This window comes from Schistocerca serialis, chromosome 9 (assembly GCF_023864345.2).
Source record: "Schistocerca serialis cubense isolate TAMUIC-IGC-003099 chromosome 9, iqSchSeri2.2, whole genome shotgun sequence".
NCBI lineage: Eukaryota > Metazoa > Arthropoda > Insecta > Orthoptera > Acrididae > Schistocerca > Schistocerca serialis.
The window spans coordinates 145499386-145522331 of NC_064646.1; the positions used below are offsets into that span (position 1 = coordinate 145499386).

Consider the following 22946-nt stretch of genomic DNA (forward strand, 5'->3'; position numbering starts at 1 on the left):
AATTTTCACCATCGCTTAACCACTTCCAACAACTTACCTAATATTATTGATCTTGTAGTTACCCTTGCGAGGTGCCAAGTATTCATCAACGTAGTTGCCAGTAATAGGGGCGCATAACTGGAAATTGTTACTGTGCCATTCTCAGGAGTGTGTGAGTGGACAAAGAAATTCACCTCTTTTTTTTTCTTTGTTAAGTTTGTCAGTTGTTGGAAATATCAAATTAAATGCCAGTATTACAATCGAATTATGGACTTCATTATAGTTAGCATTTACCCTGTCCCAGTAAGCTTTATATGTATCCTAGTCACTGCACGGCTTGCCCAGACGGGAAGGAAAGAAGGTTAGCGGTCTCCTATGTCTGAGACAGACAAATAAGCTTACAGCTATAGGCATCTGTACTACACTAAAACATAAACCCTCTTCAACATGAATCAACAACAGCTCAACAATTTCACACTGTACTTCCAGACCCGTACTTCAGCGCGTTTCTACCATATCTGAAGCCGTACTCCGGAACATTCTCCATCTCCTATCCAAACGAAACTCCAGCAGTCCACCACCCGACAACGGTATCCTTCCGTCAGAGACGGTTTAAGGCCCATCGACACAAGCCACCGCTTCTGACACCGAGCTGTAAGGAGCGCTAGAGGCGCCTCAACTGTATAAGATTTGTGTCCAGGACGTATCACTATCGTTAGCGGACGCTTCGGGCGCCAAGTTGAGAGGTACGCCGGGGCGCCGGAGTGCGAGATATGTATACAATGCATGGCACAATAAGTAGGGCAAACAGACACGGGTGAAAGTGGAGGAGGGGGAGGAGGGATGCCAAATGATAAGTTGCTTAGGAGGAAAAATGTTCTCGAACCGCTCTGCCGTCCCACTACCTATGTATTCCATAAGATAAAAATACTGTCCGTTTTTCGCACAATGGGGCTCCTTTCTTTGGTTCGAGACAATGTTTCGGCCATCTAAAAAGAATGCATGACAAAAGATGACCAAAATTAATTTAAAGAGGGAAGAGAAGATAGCCACTTGGAATATGGAAAGCAGTAGTTACCTGTGAGGCAACGGCATCCAGAGACCTTCAGGAAGGAGATTGGCCGGACATAAAGACGTGCAAAATGGGAATCGAGAACCAGCGGCAGCCGTAAATAACAAAACTGGTTCAAATGGCTCTAAACACTATGGGACTTAACATCTGAGGTCATCAGTCCCCTAGACTTAGAACTACTTAAACCTAACGACATCACAGACATCCATGCCCGAGGCAGGATTCGAACCTGCGACCGTAGCAGCAACGCGGTTCCGGACTGAAGCGCCCAGAGCCGCTCGGTCACAACGGCCGGCCGTAAATAACACTCGCCATGTTATTGTGAGAAGACAGTACAGTATGAATTTATTCCTTGTTCCCCAATTAACCAGCATTACTATCCTTCAAGTTAGGTCCTAAAATGATTCCGCGAGGCACCGGATAGGAACAGCCTGCACTGTGACTGTCACAATTCACAAACGCTTGGAGTTGGCGCTAGTGTCAGATTTTATGCCTGAGATTCGTAATTGCTGTTAACCACAAATTTCTGGAATTTTGAATGGAACAAATCTTCTTTTTGTGAACCACTGTATTCCATTCGTGTACTGTATTTTTCCAGTACATAGATACAACAAAAATCTAATATTACTTATTGTATACAAAACATAACCCAACAAAGATAAGCTCGTTCACAGAAGAACTCACTAGCACCAGATAACTTGTTGCCACGTCGAAACGCACTGTTGTTTTGATTCAGAATTACGTGAGAAGGCCCGCTCCTCAGTAGTTCACACTGCAGTGGCGGAACAGATGCTGCTACTAGCGCCAAATGTCTTAAACAACTCTTTGTCCGGCCAATCCGCACGCAAGTTGCACGTGCTTAACAAATTGTAATGTTACAATGTGCATTGCATCTATATCAACACACATACTCTGCAAGCCACCGTACAGTGCATGGTGGCTGTTACTCTACACAATTATTAGTCATTTCCTCACCTCTTCCATTCGCAAATAGACTGAGGGAAAAACTACTATTTTTATGCCTCCGTATGGGCCCTAATTTCTCATGTCTTATCTTCGTGGTCCTTAGGCGAAATGTACGTTGTCTGCAGTAGCATCGTTTTGGAGTTAGCTTCAAATGCCAGTTCTCTAAATTTTCTCAGTAGTATTCCTCGAAAAGAACATCACGTTTCCTACAAGGATTCCCATTTGAGTTGCCGAAGCATCTCCGTAATGCTCGCTTGTTGTTCGAACCTGCCGGTAATAAACATAGGAGTCAGCGTTTGAATAGCTTCGATGTCTTCCGTTAATCCGACCTGATGGGGATCCCAGACACTCGAATAATACTCAAGAATAGGTCGCACTAGCGTCCTATATCCGGCCTCCTTTACTGATGACCAACACTTTCCTAAAATTCTCCCAATAAACCGAAGTCGACCATTCGCCTTTCCTACCAGAATCCTCACATGCTCTATCCATTTCATATTTCTTTGTAACTTTGATCCCAGATATTTAAACAACGTGACTGCATCAAGCAGGACTCTACAGCCCTCCTGTATCACCTGCCTCCATTCTTCTCTGTCCATCGCCTTCCTTCTCCAATTTCTTACTCCCATCGCCTTTAGATCTTCTTCCATATCGTCCAGCCACCTTGTCCTGGGTCTACCTCTTCTCCTTCATCCGTCAGGTTTCCCCATGAAAACTTTCTTGACGCTCCGAGTTTTTGGCATTCTCTGTACATGTCCTGCCCATCTTATTCTCCCCTGCCTAATTTTAACATCTGTCCGAAAAGTGTTTGTAGTACTACATTTGTCCATACTCTCCAGTCATCTTCCTCTCTCACTGCTCCAAAAATCCTTCTCAGTATCTTTCTTTCCCATCTCAGTAAGCAGTTCTCCTCCTTTAATGTCAATACCCAGCCTTCTGATCCGTATACTACTATAGGTCTCAATATGGTCGTGTATATTTTGATTTTTGTATTCCTACTAACATCCCTGGAATTAAATACATTCTGCAAGGCAAAATAGCAACGATTTCCACTCGCTATCCTTTATCGAATTTCTACTGGTACTTTATTGTCCTCCGTTATTACCAATATTTAAATGTTTTCGCTCTTTCATATTCTTTCCCATTCATTACTACTGAATTCTTTTGTTCGTTTATATTGCGCTCCCCCATCACCATATACTTTGTTTTGTTTATGTTTACCTCTACTTCTCTTGCTGCTTCCTCTAACGCACCGTAGTTCCCCTTTAGCGCCCTTACTTTCCTTACCTTTAATGCTACGTCATCCGCATATGCTACCACTTGAACTTGCCGATTAAGTATTGTTCCTCCTGGGTTTATCGGCGTTTGCCGCATCACCTTTTCTAAAACTAAATTAAGTAGCATTGTGGAGATCACATCCCCCTGTCGTAACCCCCTCCATACTTGGAATTCACCAGACAGTTCTTGCTCTATTCTTACTTTACACACTGTTGTTTTCATAGGACACTGCTAATGTTGTATTCAAACATTACGGTTTTTGTGTACTCATCGCATTAACTTACTTTTTCTACATTTAAAGCTGGCTGCCATTCGTCACACCAACTACCAATTTTGTCTAAATCATCCTGTATCCTCCTACAGTCACTCAACTTCGACACCTTACCGTTCACCACAGCATCATCAGTAAACAACCGCAGATTGCTGCCCACCCTCTCTGCCAGATCATTTATGTATATTGAAAATAGCAACCATCCTGTCACACTTCCCTGGGGCACTCCTGACAATATCATTATTCCTGATGAACACCCGCCGCCGAAGATAACATACTCTTACTTAATAAGCCTTCGAGCCACTCACATATCTATGAACCTATTCCATATACTCGTACATTCGTTGACATAAGCTTTTAGGTCTCCAGGAAATTAATTATAGTCGAACCCAAAGTGTGTTCAAAAATTCTGCAGCAAAGCGATGTTTAGGATATTGGTCTGTAATTTTGCGGGTCTGTTGTTTTACGCATCTTGTATACAGGGGTCACATGCACTTTTTCCCAGATGCTTGGGACTTTGCACTGGGCGAGAGATTCGCGATAAATTCAAGCTAGCTAAGGGGCCAATGCCGTAGAGTACTCTTTGAAAAGGCGAATAAGGATTCCATCCGGACCTAGAGACTTATTTGTTTTCAATTCTCAGTTGTTCGTCTACGCCAGGGATGCTTATTACAGTAGCGGGTATGTTTGTACGCTTCTCCAGCGTGGACCATAAACGCAAAATTTAAAAGTTTGACTTTAATTTTGCTATATTCTACTGCCACACTTGACTGGTCAACGAGTTACTCGCTGGAATTACATTGGAAAAGTTTAATAGTAATTGACCCTTGTTATTTAAAAGGCTATAAGAAGTCATGTGGAGTTATGGAATGGAATCTGCCGCGTGTGTCTCATAGAATGCATAACAAACACATTGAACTATCAAGTTGACAGACGATGATTATGGTTTGTAGACGTGGATTCATGCCTGTTTTCATCATCTATTTAGAAAAATATTAGTTCCTCCACGTTCGGAGGTTGGTGCTATTCGTCAGATGCATTCATTTAATGAAACGCCGCTTCAGTTGCTAACAGGTACTTTGTTAAGTCCACGATCGGTTTCGGCCATTACAGTCAGTCTATTTTCAAGTGGGTCTGGAAACTGTGATGTTAAGAAGCAACGTCAAATTCTTAATAAAGTATCTATTAGCAACTGATGTGGCTTTCATTAATTTAGGTGAGTGTTTTGCTGGTTGCCTCTCCCTTACTCAAGTTATCGGTACATAAACTCTCAACATGAAACATTGTTGGAACGTAAACTGCACAGCTTATGGTTTGATGAAACATGATTGTGTCTTTACTTCTCGCTGTAAGGGCACAGCAGTCTTGTAGTAAACGAGGAGGAGTGTGAACCAATTCTCAGGTGGGAACATTTCATCAACTCAGAACAGAACAGATACCACAGAAAATAAATACACAAGTGAACTGGCTACGTAATCTTTGGCGACGGGGCAGTTGAGTAAAAAGTTCCCAGTTAACTTGCCGTGTCATATTTGGAATAAAATCCAAAGCTTTCGATGACTTCCTCCATCATCGTAGTCAGGGCCTAAGTCTGACTGTTGCGAAACTGACAAAGCTGCTACTTTTATGTACCAGAGGACGGTATTCGATTGACTGAATTGCGACATGATGACATCACGGAGATGCCGCATGTTGAGTTGAACCCCTCTATGTCCGTAAATTGCGTTTGCAATTTCTGTCCAGCGTCGCTTGTGCTTGGGTATCGCAGGAATCACGCAAGAACTTTCGGAGATGATTATTCCAAGGAACGCTTGGATAAAGTTCAATAGAATAAGAACAGGTCGTGCTAGGTGCACCTCCATGAGGCATAGGTGAAGTATACCGATATCTGCGTCTTCTGTGAGGACCATGGACAAGCTGAAGACCTATTAGTGCAAGAGTGCAAAGAAATATCAAGTAACTATGAGAAATCTGCAGTCGATTCTATCATTACCTGGATGACTACAGTGATCATAAAAATCTAATATAAAATTGATTTACTTCCAGAGAGAGTGTTTGAAAATGTTTCACATATCCGCACAGTAGCTAGTATTGGTTAAAACTAGAGTAAAAGTTCGTATAATGATATGTCCGGAAACCAATATCTGTTGAGATACGGACAATTTCACTTATGATGAGTGAAGTGCAAGCTGTCTTACTGTTGCAGTTCGTAGCTCATGTCTGAATGGCTATAATTTCCTGGACACTGTTTCAGGCGTTGATACCAGTCATAGCAGTGCAACGATCTGCTACGTCAGACAGTTGAGGTTGTGCAGCCCTCACAATATGTTACCAGAACAAGAGCAGTGATTCCGCGCGGTGTGAACAAACTTTGCTGTAAACAGGGCAATGGGAGCCTACTATTCCACGAGGGAAATGGCAGACAGGGTATTCTGTCACGGATTAGCCAATGGCAGAAACCGCTAAACCCGCGAACTGTATGCCGAACGATATCCACAACGCGCCATCCCATCTGCAAGAGTGTTCAATGGGCTGTTCGGCGAACTGCAGACAATGATTCGCAACCGGATCAACAGGCCGCGACAGGGCTCAATCAGTTTGCTCGCCAGAGATGGAGAAGCATGTGTTGCGACATGCAGAAGTTGACAGTGAAACAGATGTGCGAGGAACTAGAGTTCTGTAGGTAGTAACCATATTCTTGCGTGGTAGTTCAATACGAACAGTTGCTTCCCTCCTATAATATGCAACACGTGCAAGCTGTTCGTCACCAGACTACCATGCCCGATTACAAAAAAAAAAAAAAAAAAAAATGGTTCAAATGCCTCTGAGCACTATGGGACTTAACATCTGAGGTCATCAGCCCCCTAGTACTTAGAACTACTTAAACCTAACCAACCTAAAGACATCACACACATCCATGCCTCAGGCAGGATTCGAACCTGCGACCGTAGCAGTCTCGCGGTTCCGGACTGAAGCGCCTAGAACCGCACGGCCACCGCGGCCGGCGCCCGATTACAGTTCCGCCATTAGCATCTACAACAGACTGCTGAAGATCTGCAGTTCACAGCCTGCATTTTGTTTATAATGAGGAAGGATTCACAATAGATGACACAGTAAAGTACCACAACACGCACAAGTGCGCACGTGAAAATCCTCGACGGGTCACTAAGGGGAGGCACCAAGATCGCTTCAGTATGTACGGGCACAAGTTATTGGTGACAGACTCTTAGGACCACACACTTTATCAAACATTAACAGGTGCTGCTTATCGCCGATTTCTGCGCGGTAAATTAGCGGCGCTGTTCGAGAGCATAACCCTTGTAAGAAGATAATGGCTGACCCCGAGCTGATTCGGAAACAAGCTTCTTGATTCCCATTAGCTGTTACTGCATTTATACGCAAAGGGGCCCGGGTTCGATTCCCGGCTGGGTCGGAGATTTTCTCCGCTCGGGGACAGGGTGTTGTACTCATTACAATTTCATCATCATCAGTGGAAGGCAACGGGAAACCACTACTGTAATCACTTCCCTAGACGCTCATGCGGTGGACCTCTCTGACGAGGCTTCCCCCATGACAAGACCTGCCGTAAGGCAGGACACAAAGTTTTTACATGTAATAGGAATGGTTAAAAATGTTTGATATTCGCGTAATGTAAGTACGGTACCAACAAAGTTGCAATTTTCAGGCATAAATAATAAAATTATGTTGGTAGGAAAAACTTATAGCAGATGTTTTTAAGATATTCGTAAAGGGTAATGGTTAAATTAGACAGTTTTCTGATTGTTCTTTCATGTAGTTTTATTTGTTCTGCATTTTTTGGGAGTAGTTTTCTCCTCACTTCTCATTGTAACGTATGTTTCAGTTTCAACAACCTTTAATGTCTGTAACAGATGGAATATGTTGGGATGGGAGGAGTAAAATTGAGCGCTGTTTATAATGGAATGCCTCACAGCAGTTAATAGTCCGTTCAGGACTTCGAGAGTTGCCCAGAAAGTAACGCACCGCAGTTTTTTCTTCAACAATTCTTTATTGAACGTAATGAGAATTACACACACGAAAGAATGGTGTTTTATCTGTACATCATATTTTTTCACGTAATCTCCACCCTTTCTATGACCTTCCTCCAGGCGAAACAAGGGCGTGTGTGCCCTGTCAGTACCAATCCTGGTCCTGGTGACGGAGCCAGTGCTTCACTGTGTCAATCACCTCCTCATTGTCCTCAAAATGTCTTCCACAAATGACATCCTTTAACGGCCATAACAAGTGGAAGCTTGCTGCAACATGTGAGGTGTGACAGCCGTGGATGGTCTCCCCAATCGCTGCAAATCGTGGAGCACCGCCGAACCGTCTTCTGATGACCTCACCCTCCGTGCCCAGCAACTAACCGTACATTGGTCGACCGCAGATGCTCCATAGACTTTGCACAAGCATTTGTAAATGTTCCCCACAGTTTCTTTCTCTGCAGTGAGAAATCCAATGACGGCACGTTGCTTGTAACGTACATCCCCTACAGACGCCATTTTGAAACTGTCCTATCTGTCCTATCTGTCGGAAGTGACGGAGACTTGGCACGCTCACTCAGGAGACTTCAAATGATACATACATCACGTTTCGCATTCGTAGCATTGCTTTCAGCTGAGAAAAAAAAGCGGTGCATTATTTTCTGGGCAACCGTCGTACTACTTAAGTCGGCCCACACAATCTGGGGGGAGGTCGCTGTCTGGAAGAATATCATCCAGATGTTGATTATTATGTTTGCGGGACGTTAGGTCTTCGACGAAGCAATCTTCAATTTGTCTAGGGGGCAGGAGGGGCAGTTCAATCTTCCAATTTGAGATTCCTTTGAATTAAAATCATTTGGCAATCCTAATGACTGGATCTTTCTCCACCATGTCTACCCAAGGTGAAATCTGCAGCCCTGTATATTCGTTTGAGGTCAAATGCAAGTAATTTCCTGGTGAACTGCTGTCTCAAAATAAACATATATAATGTGCGGGAAAGCGTTTCTGAAGAAGAGAAATTTGTTAACATCGAGTATAGATTTAAGTGTCGGAAGTCGTTTCTGAAAGTATTTGTATGGAGTGTAGCCATGTATGGAAGTGAAACATGGACGATAAATAGTTTAGACAAGAAAGGAATAGAAGCTTTCGAAATGTGGTGCTACAGAAGAACTAACGAGGAGGTATTGAATAGAATTGGAGAGGAGTTTGTGGCACAATTTGACCAGAAGAAGGGATCGGTTGGTAGGACATGTTCTGAGGCATCAAGGTATCGCCAATTTAGTACTGGAGGGCAGCGCGGAGGGTAAAAATCGTAAAGGGAGACCAAGAGATGAATACACTAAGCAGATTCAGACGGATGTAGGCTGCAGTAGGTACTGGGAAATGAAGAAGCTTGCACAGGATAGAGTAGCTTGGAGAGCTGCATCAAACCAGTCTCAGGACTGAAGACCACAACAACAACAACAATGTGCGGGTTGGGGTTATATGCTATCAAGGACAAGGCTTCGTTGCATGTTTCATTTTTTTAGTTTGGAAGCAAAAAAAAAATACAAATGAGAATTTTTTTTTTTCATTCACCCTGTGAATTACAAATATTTGATGGAACAGCTTAGGGCAACTCCTGAAGGTCCCATCTATAAATGAAGTTCTGTACACTTTCAAAAAATCCAAACTGCTTTGGAATGAGAAACCCACAATACTCTTTCCAGGGTCATTCACGGTAAGTTATTGGGCAACTTGGGAAGGTTGCGAAATCGAGTGCCATTAATATTTTTCCTTATTCGAAACAAATCCTGAGTTGTCAGAGTGTCAGTATCACCGTTAGAGCTAACAAAGGCGTATAAGTTTGGAGGGGCCTTCACACAAATTTTCTTCAGCCTCTTCTCTTCACAGTATTACTGACTCTCTGCTGGTTTAATATAGAAGAGTCATGCTCTCCGTGATTGTGGTCTAACTGAAAACCGACAATACAGTTTAAACAATTTAATTTTACAAAACACTTACATGTTCTCCTCGTACACTTTATGTATCAACGCGAATTTATAACCGTCTACCACCAACATTTGCTATTATATCAAGCTCGTCGCTCACACACAGTGCACTGACTATGCACAGGCATGAGTGACCTGTCTGCGCGGCCGTGGAATGGAGTAGCGAAGCGCCGCCAACCGAATACGGATGTTACTGTTCGGCGAACTTACCGAAAGTGGGAAACAGGTCCTTTACTATTCGACCGCAGGGGGCTCAATGCAGCAGCAGCGAAGGCAACTACTGTGGCTTCTGCAAGACGTGTCGCCACTCCATTTTCTACTGATCGAGCAACTGGGTCATTCCATGTCAATTCCACCAATTTGAGAAAATGTTCCAGCTGATAGTCTCAGATTTCGCTGAAATTTAGCACACCGATGCTACCAAGTATGGAACACTCATGTACAAAATTTTAAGTTCCTCTACCAATTAGTTCCAGAATTATCGCTTGTGAAAAAAGGTGGCGTGACCCGGAAATTGCAACCCGCATCTGGCAGTCTATCTTCAGACCCAACTTCAGGTCTTCATAACTTTGGAGCTAACTAGTCCAGTGAAATTTTTACAACCGAATAACATCCACTTAGAGAACACACTCTATGAATCAAAACACCAACAACATATTTCTGAAGGAAAATAAAAAAATTCCAAAATGTGATTTAAAAAATGTAATACGTTAAAGGGTACAATTATAGATGCCGTCTATGCCAAATATGATTCATCCAAAAAGGGTATAAAATTTTTTTGTGGTAAGCGTAATGTGGTCTAAACACACACAGAACTCATGTTGCCCATATCAGTCACACATGCACACGAAAATACAAAAAATTGAAATATTACCTGAAAAACAACGATTTTCTAAGTGTGATTGCAAAAAAGGGACAAGTGCTATCCAAGCCAAATTTCAAACACTGCATAAGTAGACCATAATATTACATGTGGCAAAATTTCAACTTGTTATTGCAAGGCACTTGTGTACAATAAAAGTTGACAGAGATGTATTTGGTTACGTTTCTTTTAACACGATTTAGCAAGTAATAGTGATGATGTAGACAGCTTGTTTCATATAAAGCTGCAGCAATTATTGGGAACCATTAGGCAACAGAAAGTTAAACAATGGTAGTTTTCAGGGACAGAATGAGTCATTGTTAGGCAGGAACAACAAAGGAAACAAGCAACAATGACAGGTTATTCATGTTTTTAAGATTCTAGTTCAGACTGGTCAGTACTATGCTCCATCGCAACGTTTCGTGGTCGATGGATTGGCCGAAGAGGTCCGGCAACATGGTCTCCTCGTTTACCGGAGCTGAATCCGTCGGATTTCTGGCTGTGGTAATTTTTAAAGGCATTAGCGCACGCCCAACCCATCAATATGCAGTCGTTACAGGAGCGTGTTACCAATGCCTGTAGCACAGCTCGAATGGAGCCAAGTGTGTTTGAAAGAGAGAGTGATGCACTGCGAATAAAGGCTGAAGGATGTTTCAGGATGCGTAAGTAACCACACGCAGTACTGCTTACAGTATGTAGTTTTACTTACCAGGCAAATGGAGATGAGAAGACACATTAGTCCATATCCAACAGGTAGTGATTTCCGGACACATCATTGTACGAAATTTTTTTCTTGTTTGGACCAATAGTACTTCCTATAGAAAAATGCAACGCTATCTTAAAACAACCTCTGTATATGCTATACAATTTTATATTTGTATGTTTTCAGGCTATGTGCACTGGCGTACGATAAATAAATTTGTGGCAGATGGTTGGGGATGACTGACGATGAAATCTTTGTGTGTGGTACGCACTGTTACAGAGCGTGGTCCTGGAAAACAACACACAGGCGTTCATGTGGTGGCAGAAGCCGCCGGTGCAGCCACTCATGAAGATCTACGTCTTAAACTACAGCAACCCCCAGCAGCTGTATGACGGCAAGGACTTGCGGCCGCGCGTCAACGAGGTCGGGCCCTACACATACAGGTGAGGCGGTTACCAAGTCAGTCTGACACATTTCCGTGCTGGCCTAAGGGATGCTCGTTTCTCTTCAGTAAACATTTTAATGCGATTCGGTCTGTTTTAATTATTCGGGAGTTGACCGTCTGGTTTTAAACTTTCTTTACTTTTTGCGTTTAATTTGACTGGGAAACCGTTGAGATTGAACCTAACATATTCATGGATGGACATGAGAAATGAAAGGTTGCAATAAATTTTTCATCTGTGATTATAACTTTACGCATGAAATATTCCGTTGCAGATTAATAAAAATGAATTTCTTTGAATATTCAAAAATAATGATTCAAGTTTTACTGTTATTCAAATACTAAAGCTGTTTGTGCAAGAATGAAAATATTATTGTCCATCGAACTTAGCAAACATTTTCACGTTGCAGTGGCTTTTTGTTTAACTGGATATACCCCAACTGTTTTTGAAGCATAAGACTATCTTTACTATATGAAAATATTTTCTTTATATATTGCTAAGCTCTCATGAAAATTATCCACTTTTAAATACACTTTATGATATGTTCAGAATTTATCACTTTTTTGAATGAAAATTTACAAAAGCTGCAGCTTGTATCCACCTGTGAATGCACAAGATAAAATCTACTACCTCCTTTTATTCTGCGTCTGGAATGCTGTGAAAAGAAACACGTTATTGTTTTCGTTCACCTCTACCTGTACCTTTTTAGGATGTGGTCGTTATAGCGATCGTATATTTAAATCTGCCCCTGCTGCAGACTGCTCGCTCGCGGCGCAGCTCCGCACGGCCAGCGATATCCAATAAAATGGTGAAATTTCTTAAATAAAATGTCCGGTGCGAACTTTGCAGTAATTGTGACAAACATATTTTACTATATAAATATATTTTAACAGAAACAATTAAAATCTCTACCCACCATTTACAATCCGAGCTACAAATGGCGTCGATCATCGACGTATGACAAATGAAGACTACCTAAGAGCATAATTCAACGTCACGGGTTCCTCTCCCATTCAGTCCGTGCAGAGGACAAGCGATTCTATTACAATATATTGCCTATTTATATCTTAACTAATTCTTGTACAGCCTTTGTAATTTTTAATTACATATCGTTTCTTCTGTGGCGGTTTTCACATCCTCCGCCACAGATAGTACTTCACACTCTTTGAATAATCATTTATAATAGCAAAATTCATACTATCTGTTTCCTCACAAAATTAAGTGACCTTTTGACATTCAATTAACAGAAATACACATGAATTATATGTTACAGTGAGCATTATACATCGAAATGTTCTTTTAACTTTCACTTTGGATGCGTGCTGCCAGAGAACGTTACAACTTTTTATTTAGACTGTCGGTGAGTTACCCGTGGCGGAACGGCGAATTCGCTAGTCATTCCGGTACTTCCTTATCCTGTCATCGTGTGGTATGGTTCACAATTATTAAGTTCCTAATGCATTAAAATTGCTTGCTGAACTGGGACAACTCAAACCCGACACAGTGAACAAACAATTATCTGCGTCAATACAAAAGAAGTATGGTTCTACATTGGACATAAAGTAGGAAACGTACTAAGAACTACAGCCAATGCAATCACTCCGGGTAAACTACTCAATCCTGGTGAAGTCCCATTCCCAAACGCTAAAAGAAATCCACTTAACTGGTTAATGGGACAGACGGTGTTCTACATATTAACAAAAGAAAAAAAGCAAAGAAGATTTTTCATTCACTTGACTGCACAACATCACCAGCTTGAACAGATAAGAAACTATCGACTGAAACATGCGACTTTTTCAAAGAGAATTTCGATGTTGACTTTAATGTTTAAAAGTCATTGTCCGAATTTAGAGTTTTATTCTCATTTATCTCTGCATTACATTTAAAATGTTATTTGAAGTTTTAAAGAAAACAAATAGTTTAGTTTACTGCATTGATAAACACTTAAGGGCGTGTGAGTTGACGTAGGCGAACTATGGCACTGTATCTCCAGATTTTCAGTTGTGTTCATTTTATTTGTATTTATTAGAAGCAGATTAATTAGTTACGAGGAGGGAAAATATGAGACACTGGAACATGGAACCATTTTTGGTGTTGTTTGTAAATATATACGGCAGAAGACGATAGTTAATGTAATAGCTTTTCGTTTTACACTAAGAAGTTTACAGTAAAGTAGACCTATGATATTATCAGACTTTCAGTTGTATTCATTTTGAGCCATGTAACACAGCAGAAGACGTTTGTTACAGGGAAAGACGAATATATATGGAATAAAAACAGTCACCAGTTGCGGAAGAAAGAAGTCAAAATCTCTGGAACTAAGTTTCAACCCATATAAAATGTCCTTCTTCAGAAGTCTTATCACGTTTTACATGCATGCCAATAGCCTTAGTCATAAATAAAACTGACAATAGTAAAAACAGCCGTCTACCTTTGTTTAAAATGGTTCAAATGGCTCTGACCACTATGGGACTTAACATCTGAGGTCATCAGTCCCCTCGAACTTAGAACTACTTAAACTTAACTAACCTAAGGACATCATACACATCTATGCCCGAGGCAGGGTTCGAACCTGCGACCGTAGTGGTCGTGCGGTTCCAGACTGAAGCGCCTAGAACCGCTCGGTCACATCGGCCGGCGTCTACCTTTGTCATACATAAAATAATACGCCTATTAGATGTGGTGTGTGTAACCAGGAACAGATAAATATGCAACTGCACATCAGATGTGGAGTGTGTGACCAGTAACGGATAAATATGCAACTGCAAGACTTCTGAAGAAGGCATATTTATATGAGTTGAAACCTAGGTCCGGAGCTTTTGACTTCTACCTTCCGCAACTGGTGGCTGCTGCTGCAGCCATGCTTAAGATTCTAAAAAGGAAGAAAAATGTTTTGGTAGGGGAACACGTTGTACGTAGATGACAGTTTACTCAGGAGCACACTATGTTTCTTTGTCGTGCCGTGTCTAGTGACCGATTTTAGAATCGCAAGAAGGAATACGCAGCAGAGACTGCCGTATACAGTTCCCGCCAATTTCTACAGTTTTTGTTGTTGTTGTTAGACATACGGTTCTGTTTTGCGTAGCATCAGTAAATATTTCGCGTTCTACTCATTTAAGTACCGTATGATATATTGAAGTTATTCGAAATATGTAGTTAATTCTTCAGGTACACAATTTTACGGTAAGTAAAATGCTATATATTTTTTTATAATTATTTATGTAACATGTGGACAGTTAAACCATACTTGATCGGCCGTGTATCATCTTATGGCTTGAAACAGAAGAAGATCTTCTGCTATGGAATGTGTGATACTTGCAGAGGAGCTGAGTTCCTTTAACGTCTTAACAATTTTACCTGTCTTGAAGGTAGTAATTTGTATTAGTTTTCAACAGCTTCTATTTCAACATGCGTTTAACTACTAAATTGTTTTTAACAATACTTACATTAAATTTGCTTTCACTTACTGATTAATAGTGTGTAGTAGAGTAATAATGTAGCAGACAGAGAAATACATATTGACGAGATTTTATGGGTTCCAATCCTATTAAATTTCGATCTAATATTGGTACTAAGAACATGTCCACGTTGCACCTTGGAAAATGTTTTCACGTTTGGAAAAACCTTAGTTTTTCCGAAATTATTTTTGTAATTTTAGAAAAAGACTGTGGAACATAAAAGATGAATGCCATCTTTTAAAAATGGAATAGCAAAATATATTAAATTTCTATTACAGAGCTGGCTAGAAACGAAAGTCTAAAAAATATACCAACGTACAACAGTCCGCCTTCAGAAGACTTTACTGACTTTAGTAGCCGCTTCTTTTAGCAAATGGCAACTATCTACAGAAAAAGAGGGATGATATTCATTCTGGGCAAATCGCACTTTCTAATGAAGAACTGAAATTTAAAGGCAGTGAAACCAGGCGAAGAAGGCAAGTCATGGAAGGAGAAAGTAAAAACGGTTGTGAATTCAATCCTTACCTGTGGTATAGTTCTGCTTCACATCAGCCGGCCCTGGAAGTATCGTGGTTATAAAACTAACAAAAATAATTTCTCTGAACTTCACCCGTGAAAGGCAAGTTCCTATGTTCAAGTCACGGTCTAACACATAGCCTTCATTCACCACTCCACTGTGGAGTGTAAAATTCATTCTGGTCACTTTAAGTTGGAAAAACTGAGCTATAGACGTCGAGCTATATCTCTTGGAGCTTTTACGGTTATCTGAAAATCTCACTGGAAAACCGAAAATTTTTTGGAGACGAGTATCAAGGAACGCAAAACAGAGGTCGTCCACTAGTTCTCACGAAAGATTACTTACTGCTTGAACAACTGTTCAATAAATGAAAAAGACTTTCCAATACGTTCCAGGAATATCAGATTTCTATGCCACTCAAAAAACTCCAAGTTTGAATATGTGTGTTTAACGGAATACCCCACTGATATTCAGAAGTTATCTGGAATGAAATACAAGGAGCGAAAGCCTGTTTACATCTCGTAAAGAAAACAGACAGCAGTCACAAGTCTCGAAGGACTTGAAAGGAAAGTCATAACTGATTAAGGATGAGACAGGGTTATAGCTACCATCCTTACTATTCAGTCTGTAAATACATTACTGGCCATTGAAATTGCTACACCAAGAAGAAATGCAGATGATAAACGGGTATTCATTGGACAAATACACTCCTGGAAAGTGAAATAAGAACACCATGAATTCATTGTCCCAGGAAGGGGAAACTTTATTGACACATTCCTGGGGTCGGATACATCACATGATCACACTGACAGAACCACAGGCACATAGACACAGGCAACAGAGCATGCACAATGTCGGCACTAGTACAGTGTATATCCACCTTTCGCAGCAATGCAGGCTGCTATTCTCCCATGGAGACGATCGTAGAGATGCTGGATGTAGTCCTGTGGAACGGCTTGCCATGCCATTTCCACCTGGCGCCTCAGTTGGACCAGCGTTCGTGCTGGACGTGCAGACCGCGTGAGACGACGCTTCATCCAGTCCCAAACATGCTCAATGGGGGACAGATCCGGAGATCTTGCTGGCCAGGGTAGTTGACTTACACCTTCTAGAGCACGTTGGGTGGCACGGGATACATGCCGACGTGCATTGTCCTGTTGGAACATCAAGTTCCCTTGCCGGTCTAGGAATGGTAGAACGATGGGTTCGATGACGGTTTGGATGTACCGTGCACTATTCAGTGTCCCCTCGACGATCACCAGTGGTGTACGGCCAGTGTAGGAGATCGCTCCCCACACCATGATGCCGGGTGTTGGCCCTGTGTGCCTCGGTCGTATGCAGTCCTGATTGTGGCGCTCACCTGCACGGCGCCAAACACGCATACGACCATCATTGGCACCAAGGCAGAAGCGACTCTCATCGCTGAAGACGACACGTCTCCATTCGTCCCTCCATTCACGCCTGTCGCGACACCACTGGAGGCGGGCTGCACGATGTTGGGGCGTGAGCGGAAGACGGCCTAACGGTGTGCGGGACCGTAGCCCAGCTTCATGGAGACGGTTGCGAATGGTCCTCGCCGATACCCCAGGAGCAACAGTGTCCCTAATTTGCTGGGAAGTGGCGGTGCGATCCCCTACGGCACTGCGTAGGATCCTACGGTCTTGGCGTGCATCCGTGCGTCGCTGCGGTCCGGTCCCAGGTCGACGGGCACGTGCACCTTCCGCCGACCACTGGCGACAACATCGATGTACTGTGGAGACCTCACGCCCCACGTGTTGAGCAGTTCGGCGGTACGTCCACCCGGCCTCCCGCATGCCCACTATACGCCCTCGCTCAAAGTCCGTCAACTGCACATACGGTTCACGTCCACGCTGTCGCGGCATGCTACCAGTGTTAAAGACTGCGATGGAGCTCCGTATGCCACGGCAAACTGGCTGACACTGACGGCGGCGGTGCACAAATGCTGCGCAGCTAGCGCCATTCGACGGCCAACACCGCGGTTCCTGGTGTGTCCGCTGTGCCGTGCGTGTGATCATTGCTTGTACAGCCCTCTCGCAGTGTCCGGAGCAAGTATGGTGGGTCTGACACACCGGTGACAATGTGTTCTTTTTTCCATTTCCAGGAGTGTATATTATACTAGAACTGACATGTCATTATATTTTCACGCAATTTGGGTGCATAGATCCTGAGAAATAAGTACACAAAACAACCACCTCCGGCCGTAATAACAGCCTTGATACGCCTGGGCATTGAGTCAAACAGAGCTCGGATGGCGTGTACAGATACAGCTGCCCATGTAACTTCAACACGATACCACAGTTCATCAAGAGTAGTGACTGACGTATTGAGACGAGCCAGTTGCTCGGCCACCATTGACCAGACGTTTTCAGTTGGTGAGAAATCTGGGGAATGTGCTGGCCAGGGCAGCAGTCGAACATTTTCTGTATCCAGAAAGGCCCGTACAGGACCTGCAACACGCGGTAGTGCATTATCCTGCTGAAATGTAGGGTTTCGCAGGGATCGAATGAAGGGTAGAGCCACGGGTCGTAACACATCTGAAATGTAACGTCCACTGTTCAAAGCGCCGTCAATGCGAACAAGAGGTGACCGAGACGTGTAACCAATGGCACCCCATACCATCACGCCGGGTGATACGCCAGTATGGCGATGACTAATACACGCTTACAATGTGCGTTGACCGCGATGTCGCCAAACACGGATGCGACCATCATGATGCTGTAAACAGAACTTGGAGTCATCCGAAAAAATGACGTTTTGCCATTCGTGCACCCAAGTTCGTCGTTGAGTACACCATCGCAGGCGCTCCTGTCTGTGATGCAGCGTCAAGGGTAACCGCAGCCATGGTCTCCGAGCTGATAGTCCATGCTGCTGCAAAGGTCGTCGAACTGTTCGCGCAGATAGTTGTTATCTTGCAAACGTCCCCATCGGTTGACTCAGGGATCGTGACGTGGCTGCACGATCCATTACAGCCATGCGGATAAGATGCCTGTCATCTCGACTGCTAGTGATACGAGGCCGTTGGGATCCAGCACGGCGTTCCGTATTACCCTGTGAACCCACCGATTCCATATTCTGCTAACAGTCATTGGATCTCGACCAACGCGAGCAGCAGTGTCGCGATACGATAAACCGCAATCGCGATAGGCTACAATCCGACCTTTATCAAAGTCGGAAACGTGATGGTACGCATTTCTTCTCCTTACACGAGGCATCACAACAACGTTTCACCAGGCAACGCCGGTCAACTGCTGTTTGTGTATGGGAAATCGGTTGGAGACTTTCCTCATGTCAGCATATTGTAGGTGTCGCCACCGGCCCCAACATAGTGTGAATGCTCTGAAAAGCTAATCTTTAGCATATCACAGCATCTTCTTCCTGTCGATTAAATTTCGCCAGTAGTGTACTATGAGGTGTCAAGAGTCATGGGATACCTACGAATGTCGTGTCGGACCTCCTTTTACTCGGGGTAGTGTCTCAACAGGACGTGACATGGACTCAGCGAATCGTTGGAAGTCTCTTGCAGAATTATTGAGGCACGCTGCCTCTGTAGCCGTCCATAACCGCGACAAAGTTCTCGGTGAGGATTTTGTGCATTAACTGACTTCCAGAATACGTTGCATAAATGTTCGATGGGGTTCATAATGAGCGATCTAGATGGACAAAGCTTTCGCCCGAAATGTCCGGAATGTTCTTCAAACCAATCACGAACAAGTGAGGTCCGGTGACATGGCACACTATCATAGATAAAAATCCCATTGTTGTTTGGGAACATGAAGTCCATGAATGGCCGCAAATAGTGTGCACATGGCCTAAGATAACCATCTCCAGTCAATGGTCAGTTCAGCTAGACATGTAAACATAGCCCACATTGTAACACACCAGCTAGCACCAGCTTCCACAGTGCCTTGTTGACAACTTAGGTCCGTGGCTTTGTGAGGTCTCTACCACACTCGAAGCCTACCATCAGCTCTTGCTAACTATAATCGGGACTCAACTGATCAGGCCACAGTTTTCCAGTCGTCAATAGTCCAGGAGAGGTGCTGCAGGCTATGTCGTGCTGTTCGCAATGGCACTCGCGTCGGTCGTCTGCTGCCATAGCCCATTAACGTCAAATTTCGCCGCACTGTACCAACGGGTACGTTCGTCGTACGTCCCACATTCATTTCTGCGATCATTTGACCAAATGTTGACTACACAAACTTCAGCAGCAATGACGACTCTATGCAAGCCTGCCACCGTGACCGAGCGGTTCTAGGCGCTTCAGTCCGGAATCGCGCGACTTCTACGGTCGCAGGTTCAAATCCTGCCTCGGGCATGGATGTGTGTGATGTCCTTAGGTTAGTTAGGTTTAAGTTCAAATGGCTCTGAGCACTATTGGACTTAACATCTGAGGTCATCAGTCCTCTAGACTTAGAACTGCTTAAACCTAACTAATCTAAGGACATCACACACATCCATGACCGAGGCAGGATTCGAACCTGCGACCGTAGCAGTCGCGCAGTTCCGGACTGAAGCGCCTAGATTTAAATAGTTCTAAGTTCTAGGGGACTGATGACCTCATATTTTAAGTTCCATTGAACCATTTTGAACTCTATTCAAACGTTCGCTGCTCTCGGTCATTAAGGGAAAGTCGAAGACGTTGTCCGTGGTGAGAGATAGTACGTGAAATGTGGTATTCTCGACACACTCTTGACACTGTGAATCGAGGAATACTGAATTCCCTAACGATTTCCGAAATGAAAAGTTTCATACGTCTAGCTCCGACTACCGTTCCGCGTTCAGAGCATGTTAATTCCTGTCGTACGGCCATAATCGCGTCGGAAACCTTTTCAAACGAATCACCTGAGTACAAATGACAGGTCCGCCAACGCACTGTTCTTTTGCACCCTGCGTGCACGATACTACCGTCATCCATATAAGAGTATGTGCATATCGCTGTTCCATAATTTTCGTCACATCATTGTATAGCATACAGTAAAAGAAACCAAGGTGAAGTCTGGAAAGACAATTAAAGTTCATGGAGAAGAAATAAGAACTTTAAGCTTTGCGGATGACATGGTAAATCTGTCAGAGAAGCAGGTAAGCGGAGTGGATAGGTCTTGAAAAGAGTTCATAAAATGAACAAGTAAGACAAGGATAATGGAATTAGGAAAACCTGGTATTCTACGGAAAGGAGAGTGTATTTTTATACCCTTAATCACATAGGAAAGTGAGAGAATTAAAAAAAGCGGATAGGTTAAAGCTAAATATAATGGGATTTAGATCATTGGGGCGGCAGAAAGAAGAGGACTGTTAGCCAGGTAAGCATAGAGATGAAACAGGGATAATGAACAGGAGTGTGAATTACTCTTGGATACATCGTGAGAGCAAAATGGCTCTGAGCACTATGCGACTTAAGAACTTAGAACTAATTAAACCTAACTAGCCTAAGGACATCACACACATCCATGCCCGAGGCAGGATTCGAACCTGCGGCCAGAGCGGTCGCTCGGCTCCAGACTGTAGCGCCTAGAACCGCACGGCCACTCCGACCGGCTCGTTGGGGCAGACAGTGATCAATGTAATTACTAATATTACTAATAGTTACTATTAAAATCAGTCTTGATCACAAATTTATATATTCTGGTAACTGGTTTCGACCACACCTGTGGTCATCTTCAGATCTACAAGCCAAACACAAAGTCTGATCAGAGGGCTACATACATTAAAGAAAATTATATAAAACTACAAAGTTATAAAACTATGAATTACCAAAATGCTGTATGAGCAGGAGCCTCCTTCTGGTGGTAAATCACTGCTAGATAGAGCAATGCAAGTCTTACTTATATACTGGAGGCTCCGCCCAATTTTTACAGAATGATGTCATCGCTAACCAATGAGTTAAAAGTCAAATAACAACGTAAAATTTCGTAATTAAAGAACAACGACAAGAATGAAAAATAAAAAGCATGGAACTTAGCTGGTTCAACAGCTATTGTCAGATAAAATATGTAAAAATATTAAAAATATGAGATAAATAAAAATCGTTTCGACAGTCCATGGGTTGCCTTCTCTGAGCCTGTTGCAGAACCATTTAGAAGCTACTGGTTACCATGGTAAGTATAGACGCCATTCCAAAGATGTGGCAGCAGGCTACTCTCCAGCGAAGGTGTTGTAATATCGATAGGCAAACACTGTCACGTCAGACGACGTACCATGAACAACAGCATGTTGTTATGGAAATGAATGACGCTCTGCCAGGGCGCTTTCCATTAAGGAGGCTGCAAACCGTTGACTGACGTGTTGCAGTAAATGCTGCACAGATACAAGTGCAAGGCGTAACAAGAGACATCCATTTGTATAGATTATTCGAGAGATAATAATTAGTTCTTGGAAATGAAAACTGAGGAAGAAAGTAATCGAGAGGGCACAGTACTTGTGCATAAAAATACTGCCTATGACGCTCCTATATATATATTGCAAATTTTACATGTGCCAGTATTAAACGGCACTGCTGTGTTTTATTTTACATGCCAGTCTTATAAACAAAAATATAGTTAAAGTATACAAATAGTACTAGAAGACTAAGAATAAAACAATGATAGTGGAAGGTACGGAATTAACAGGTACCTGTGACTAACACTGAAGCAGGTGACATGCATTATTGCCCACTAAAATATATGCACAAAATTATAATAACAGTTTATATTAACTTTTGTTTCTTAGTAAAATGTAAAGGAAAAGGAAAAACTGAAGAGTGGCTAAAACTTATGAGACAGGCTATGTTATTATAGAATATCACTTGCGCATAAGTATATAAAAATGTTCATGAAACAAATATAGAAACATAAATCGTGTATATACCATTAGTCAGAAAGTAGAGGGAATTTAAAATACAATGTTACAAGCCGTAGTATCAGAATATTAAAAGGATTAGAATTTGCACCACACAGTCTTAAAGGGAGACAGAGTAAACATTCTAAAAACAGATTGTCAGTAATAAAATAATATGTGGTAAAATAATAAAGGTTAGAAAGTATAAAAAGTTTTATAAAGGTTTGAATAATTTTTAACAAATGAGAGACAGAAGAGTGAGCAACCAACTGCACGAACAGTTCGACGACGTTTGCAACAGCATGGACTATCAGCTCGGAGACCATGGCTGCGGTTACCCTTGACGCTGCATCACAGACAGGAGCGCCTGCGATGGTGTACTCAAAGACAAACCTGGGTGCACGAATGGCAAAACTTCTTTATTTCGGATGAATCCAGGTTCTGTTTACAGCATCATGATTTTCGTATCCGTGTTTGGCGACATCGCGGTGAACGCACATTGGAAGCGTGTATACGTCATCGCCATACTGGCGTATCACCCGGCGTGATGGTATGGGGTGACATTGGTTAC

General features: G+C 42.7%; 1 protein-coding gene across 1 annotated transcript in view; it reads left to right on the forward strand.

The window, feature by feature from the left end:
• LOC126419891 (lysosome membrane protein 2-like) overlaps positions 1-22946 on the forward strand; it is a 217926-nt gene that overhangs the window by 125324 nt on the left and 69656 nt on the right. The window contains exon 3 of the mRNA XM_050087155.1: positions 11403-11566. Coding sequence (XP_049943112.1) covers positions 11403-11566 — 164 coding nt within the window. The remainder of the gene's footprint in view (positions 1-11402; positions 11567-22946) is intronic.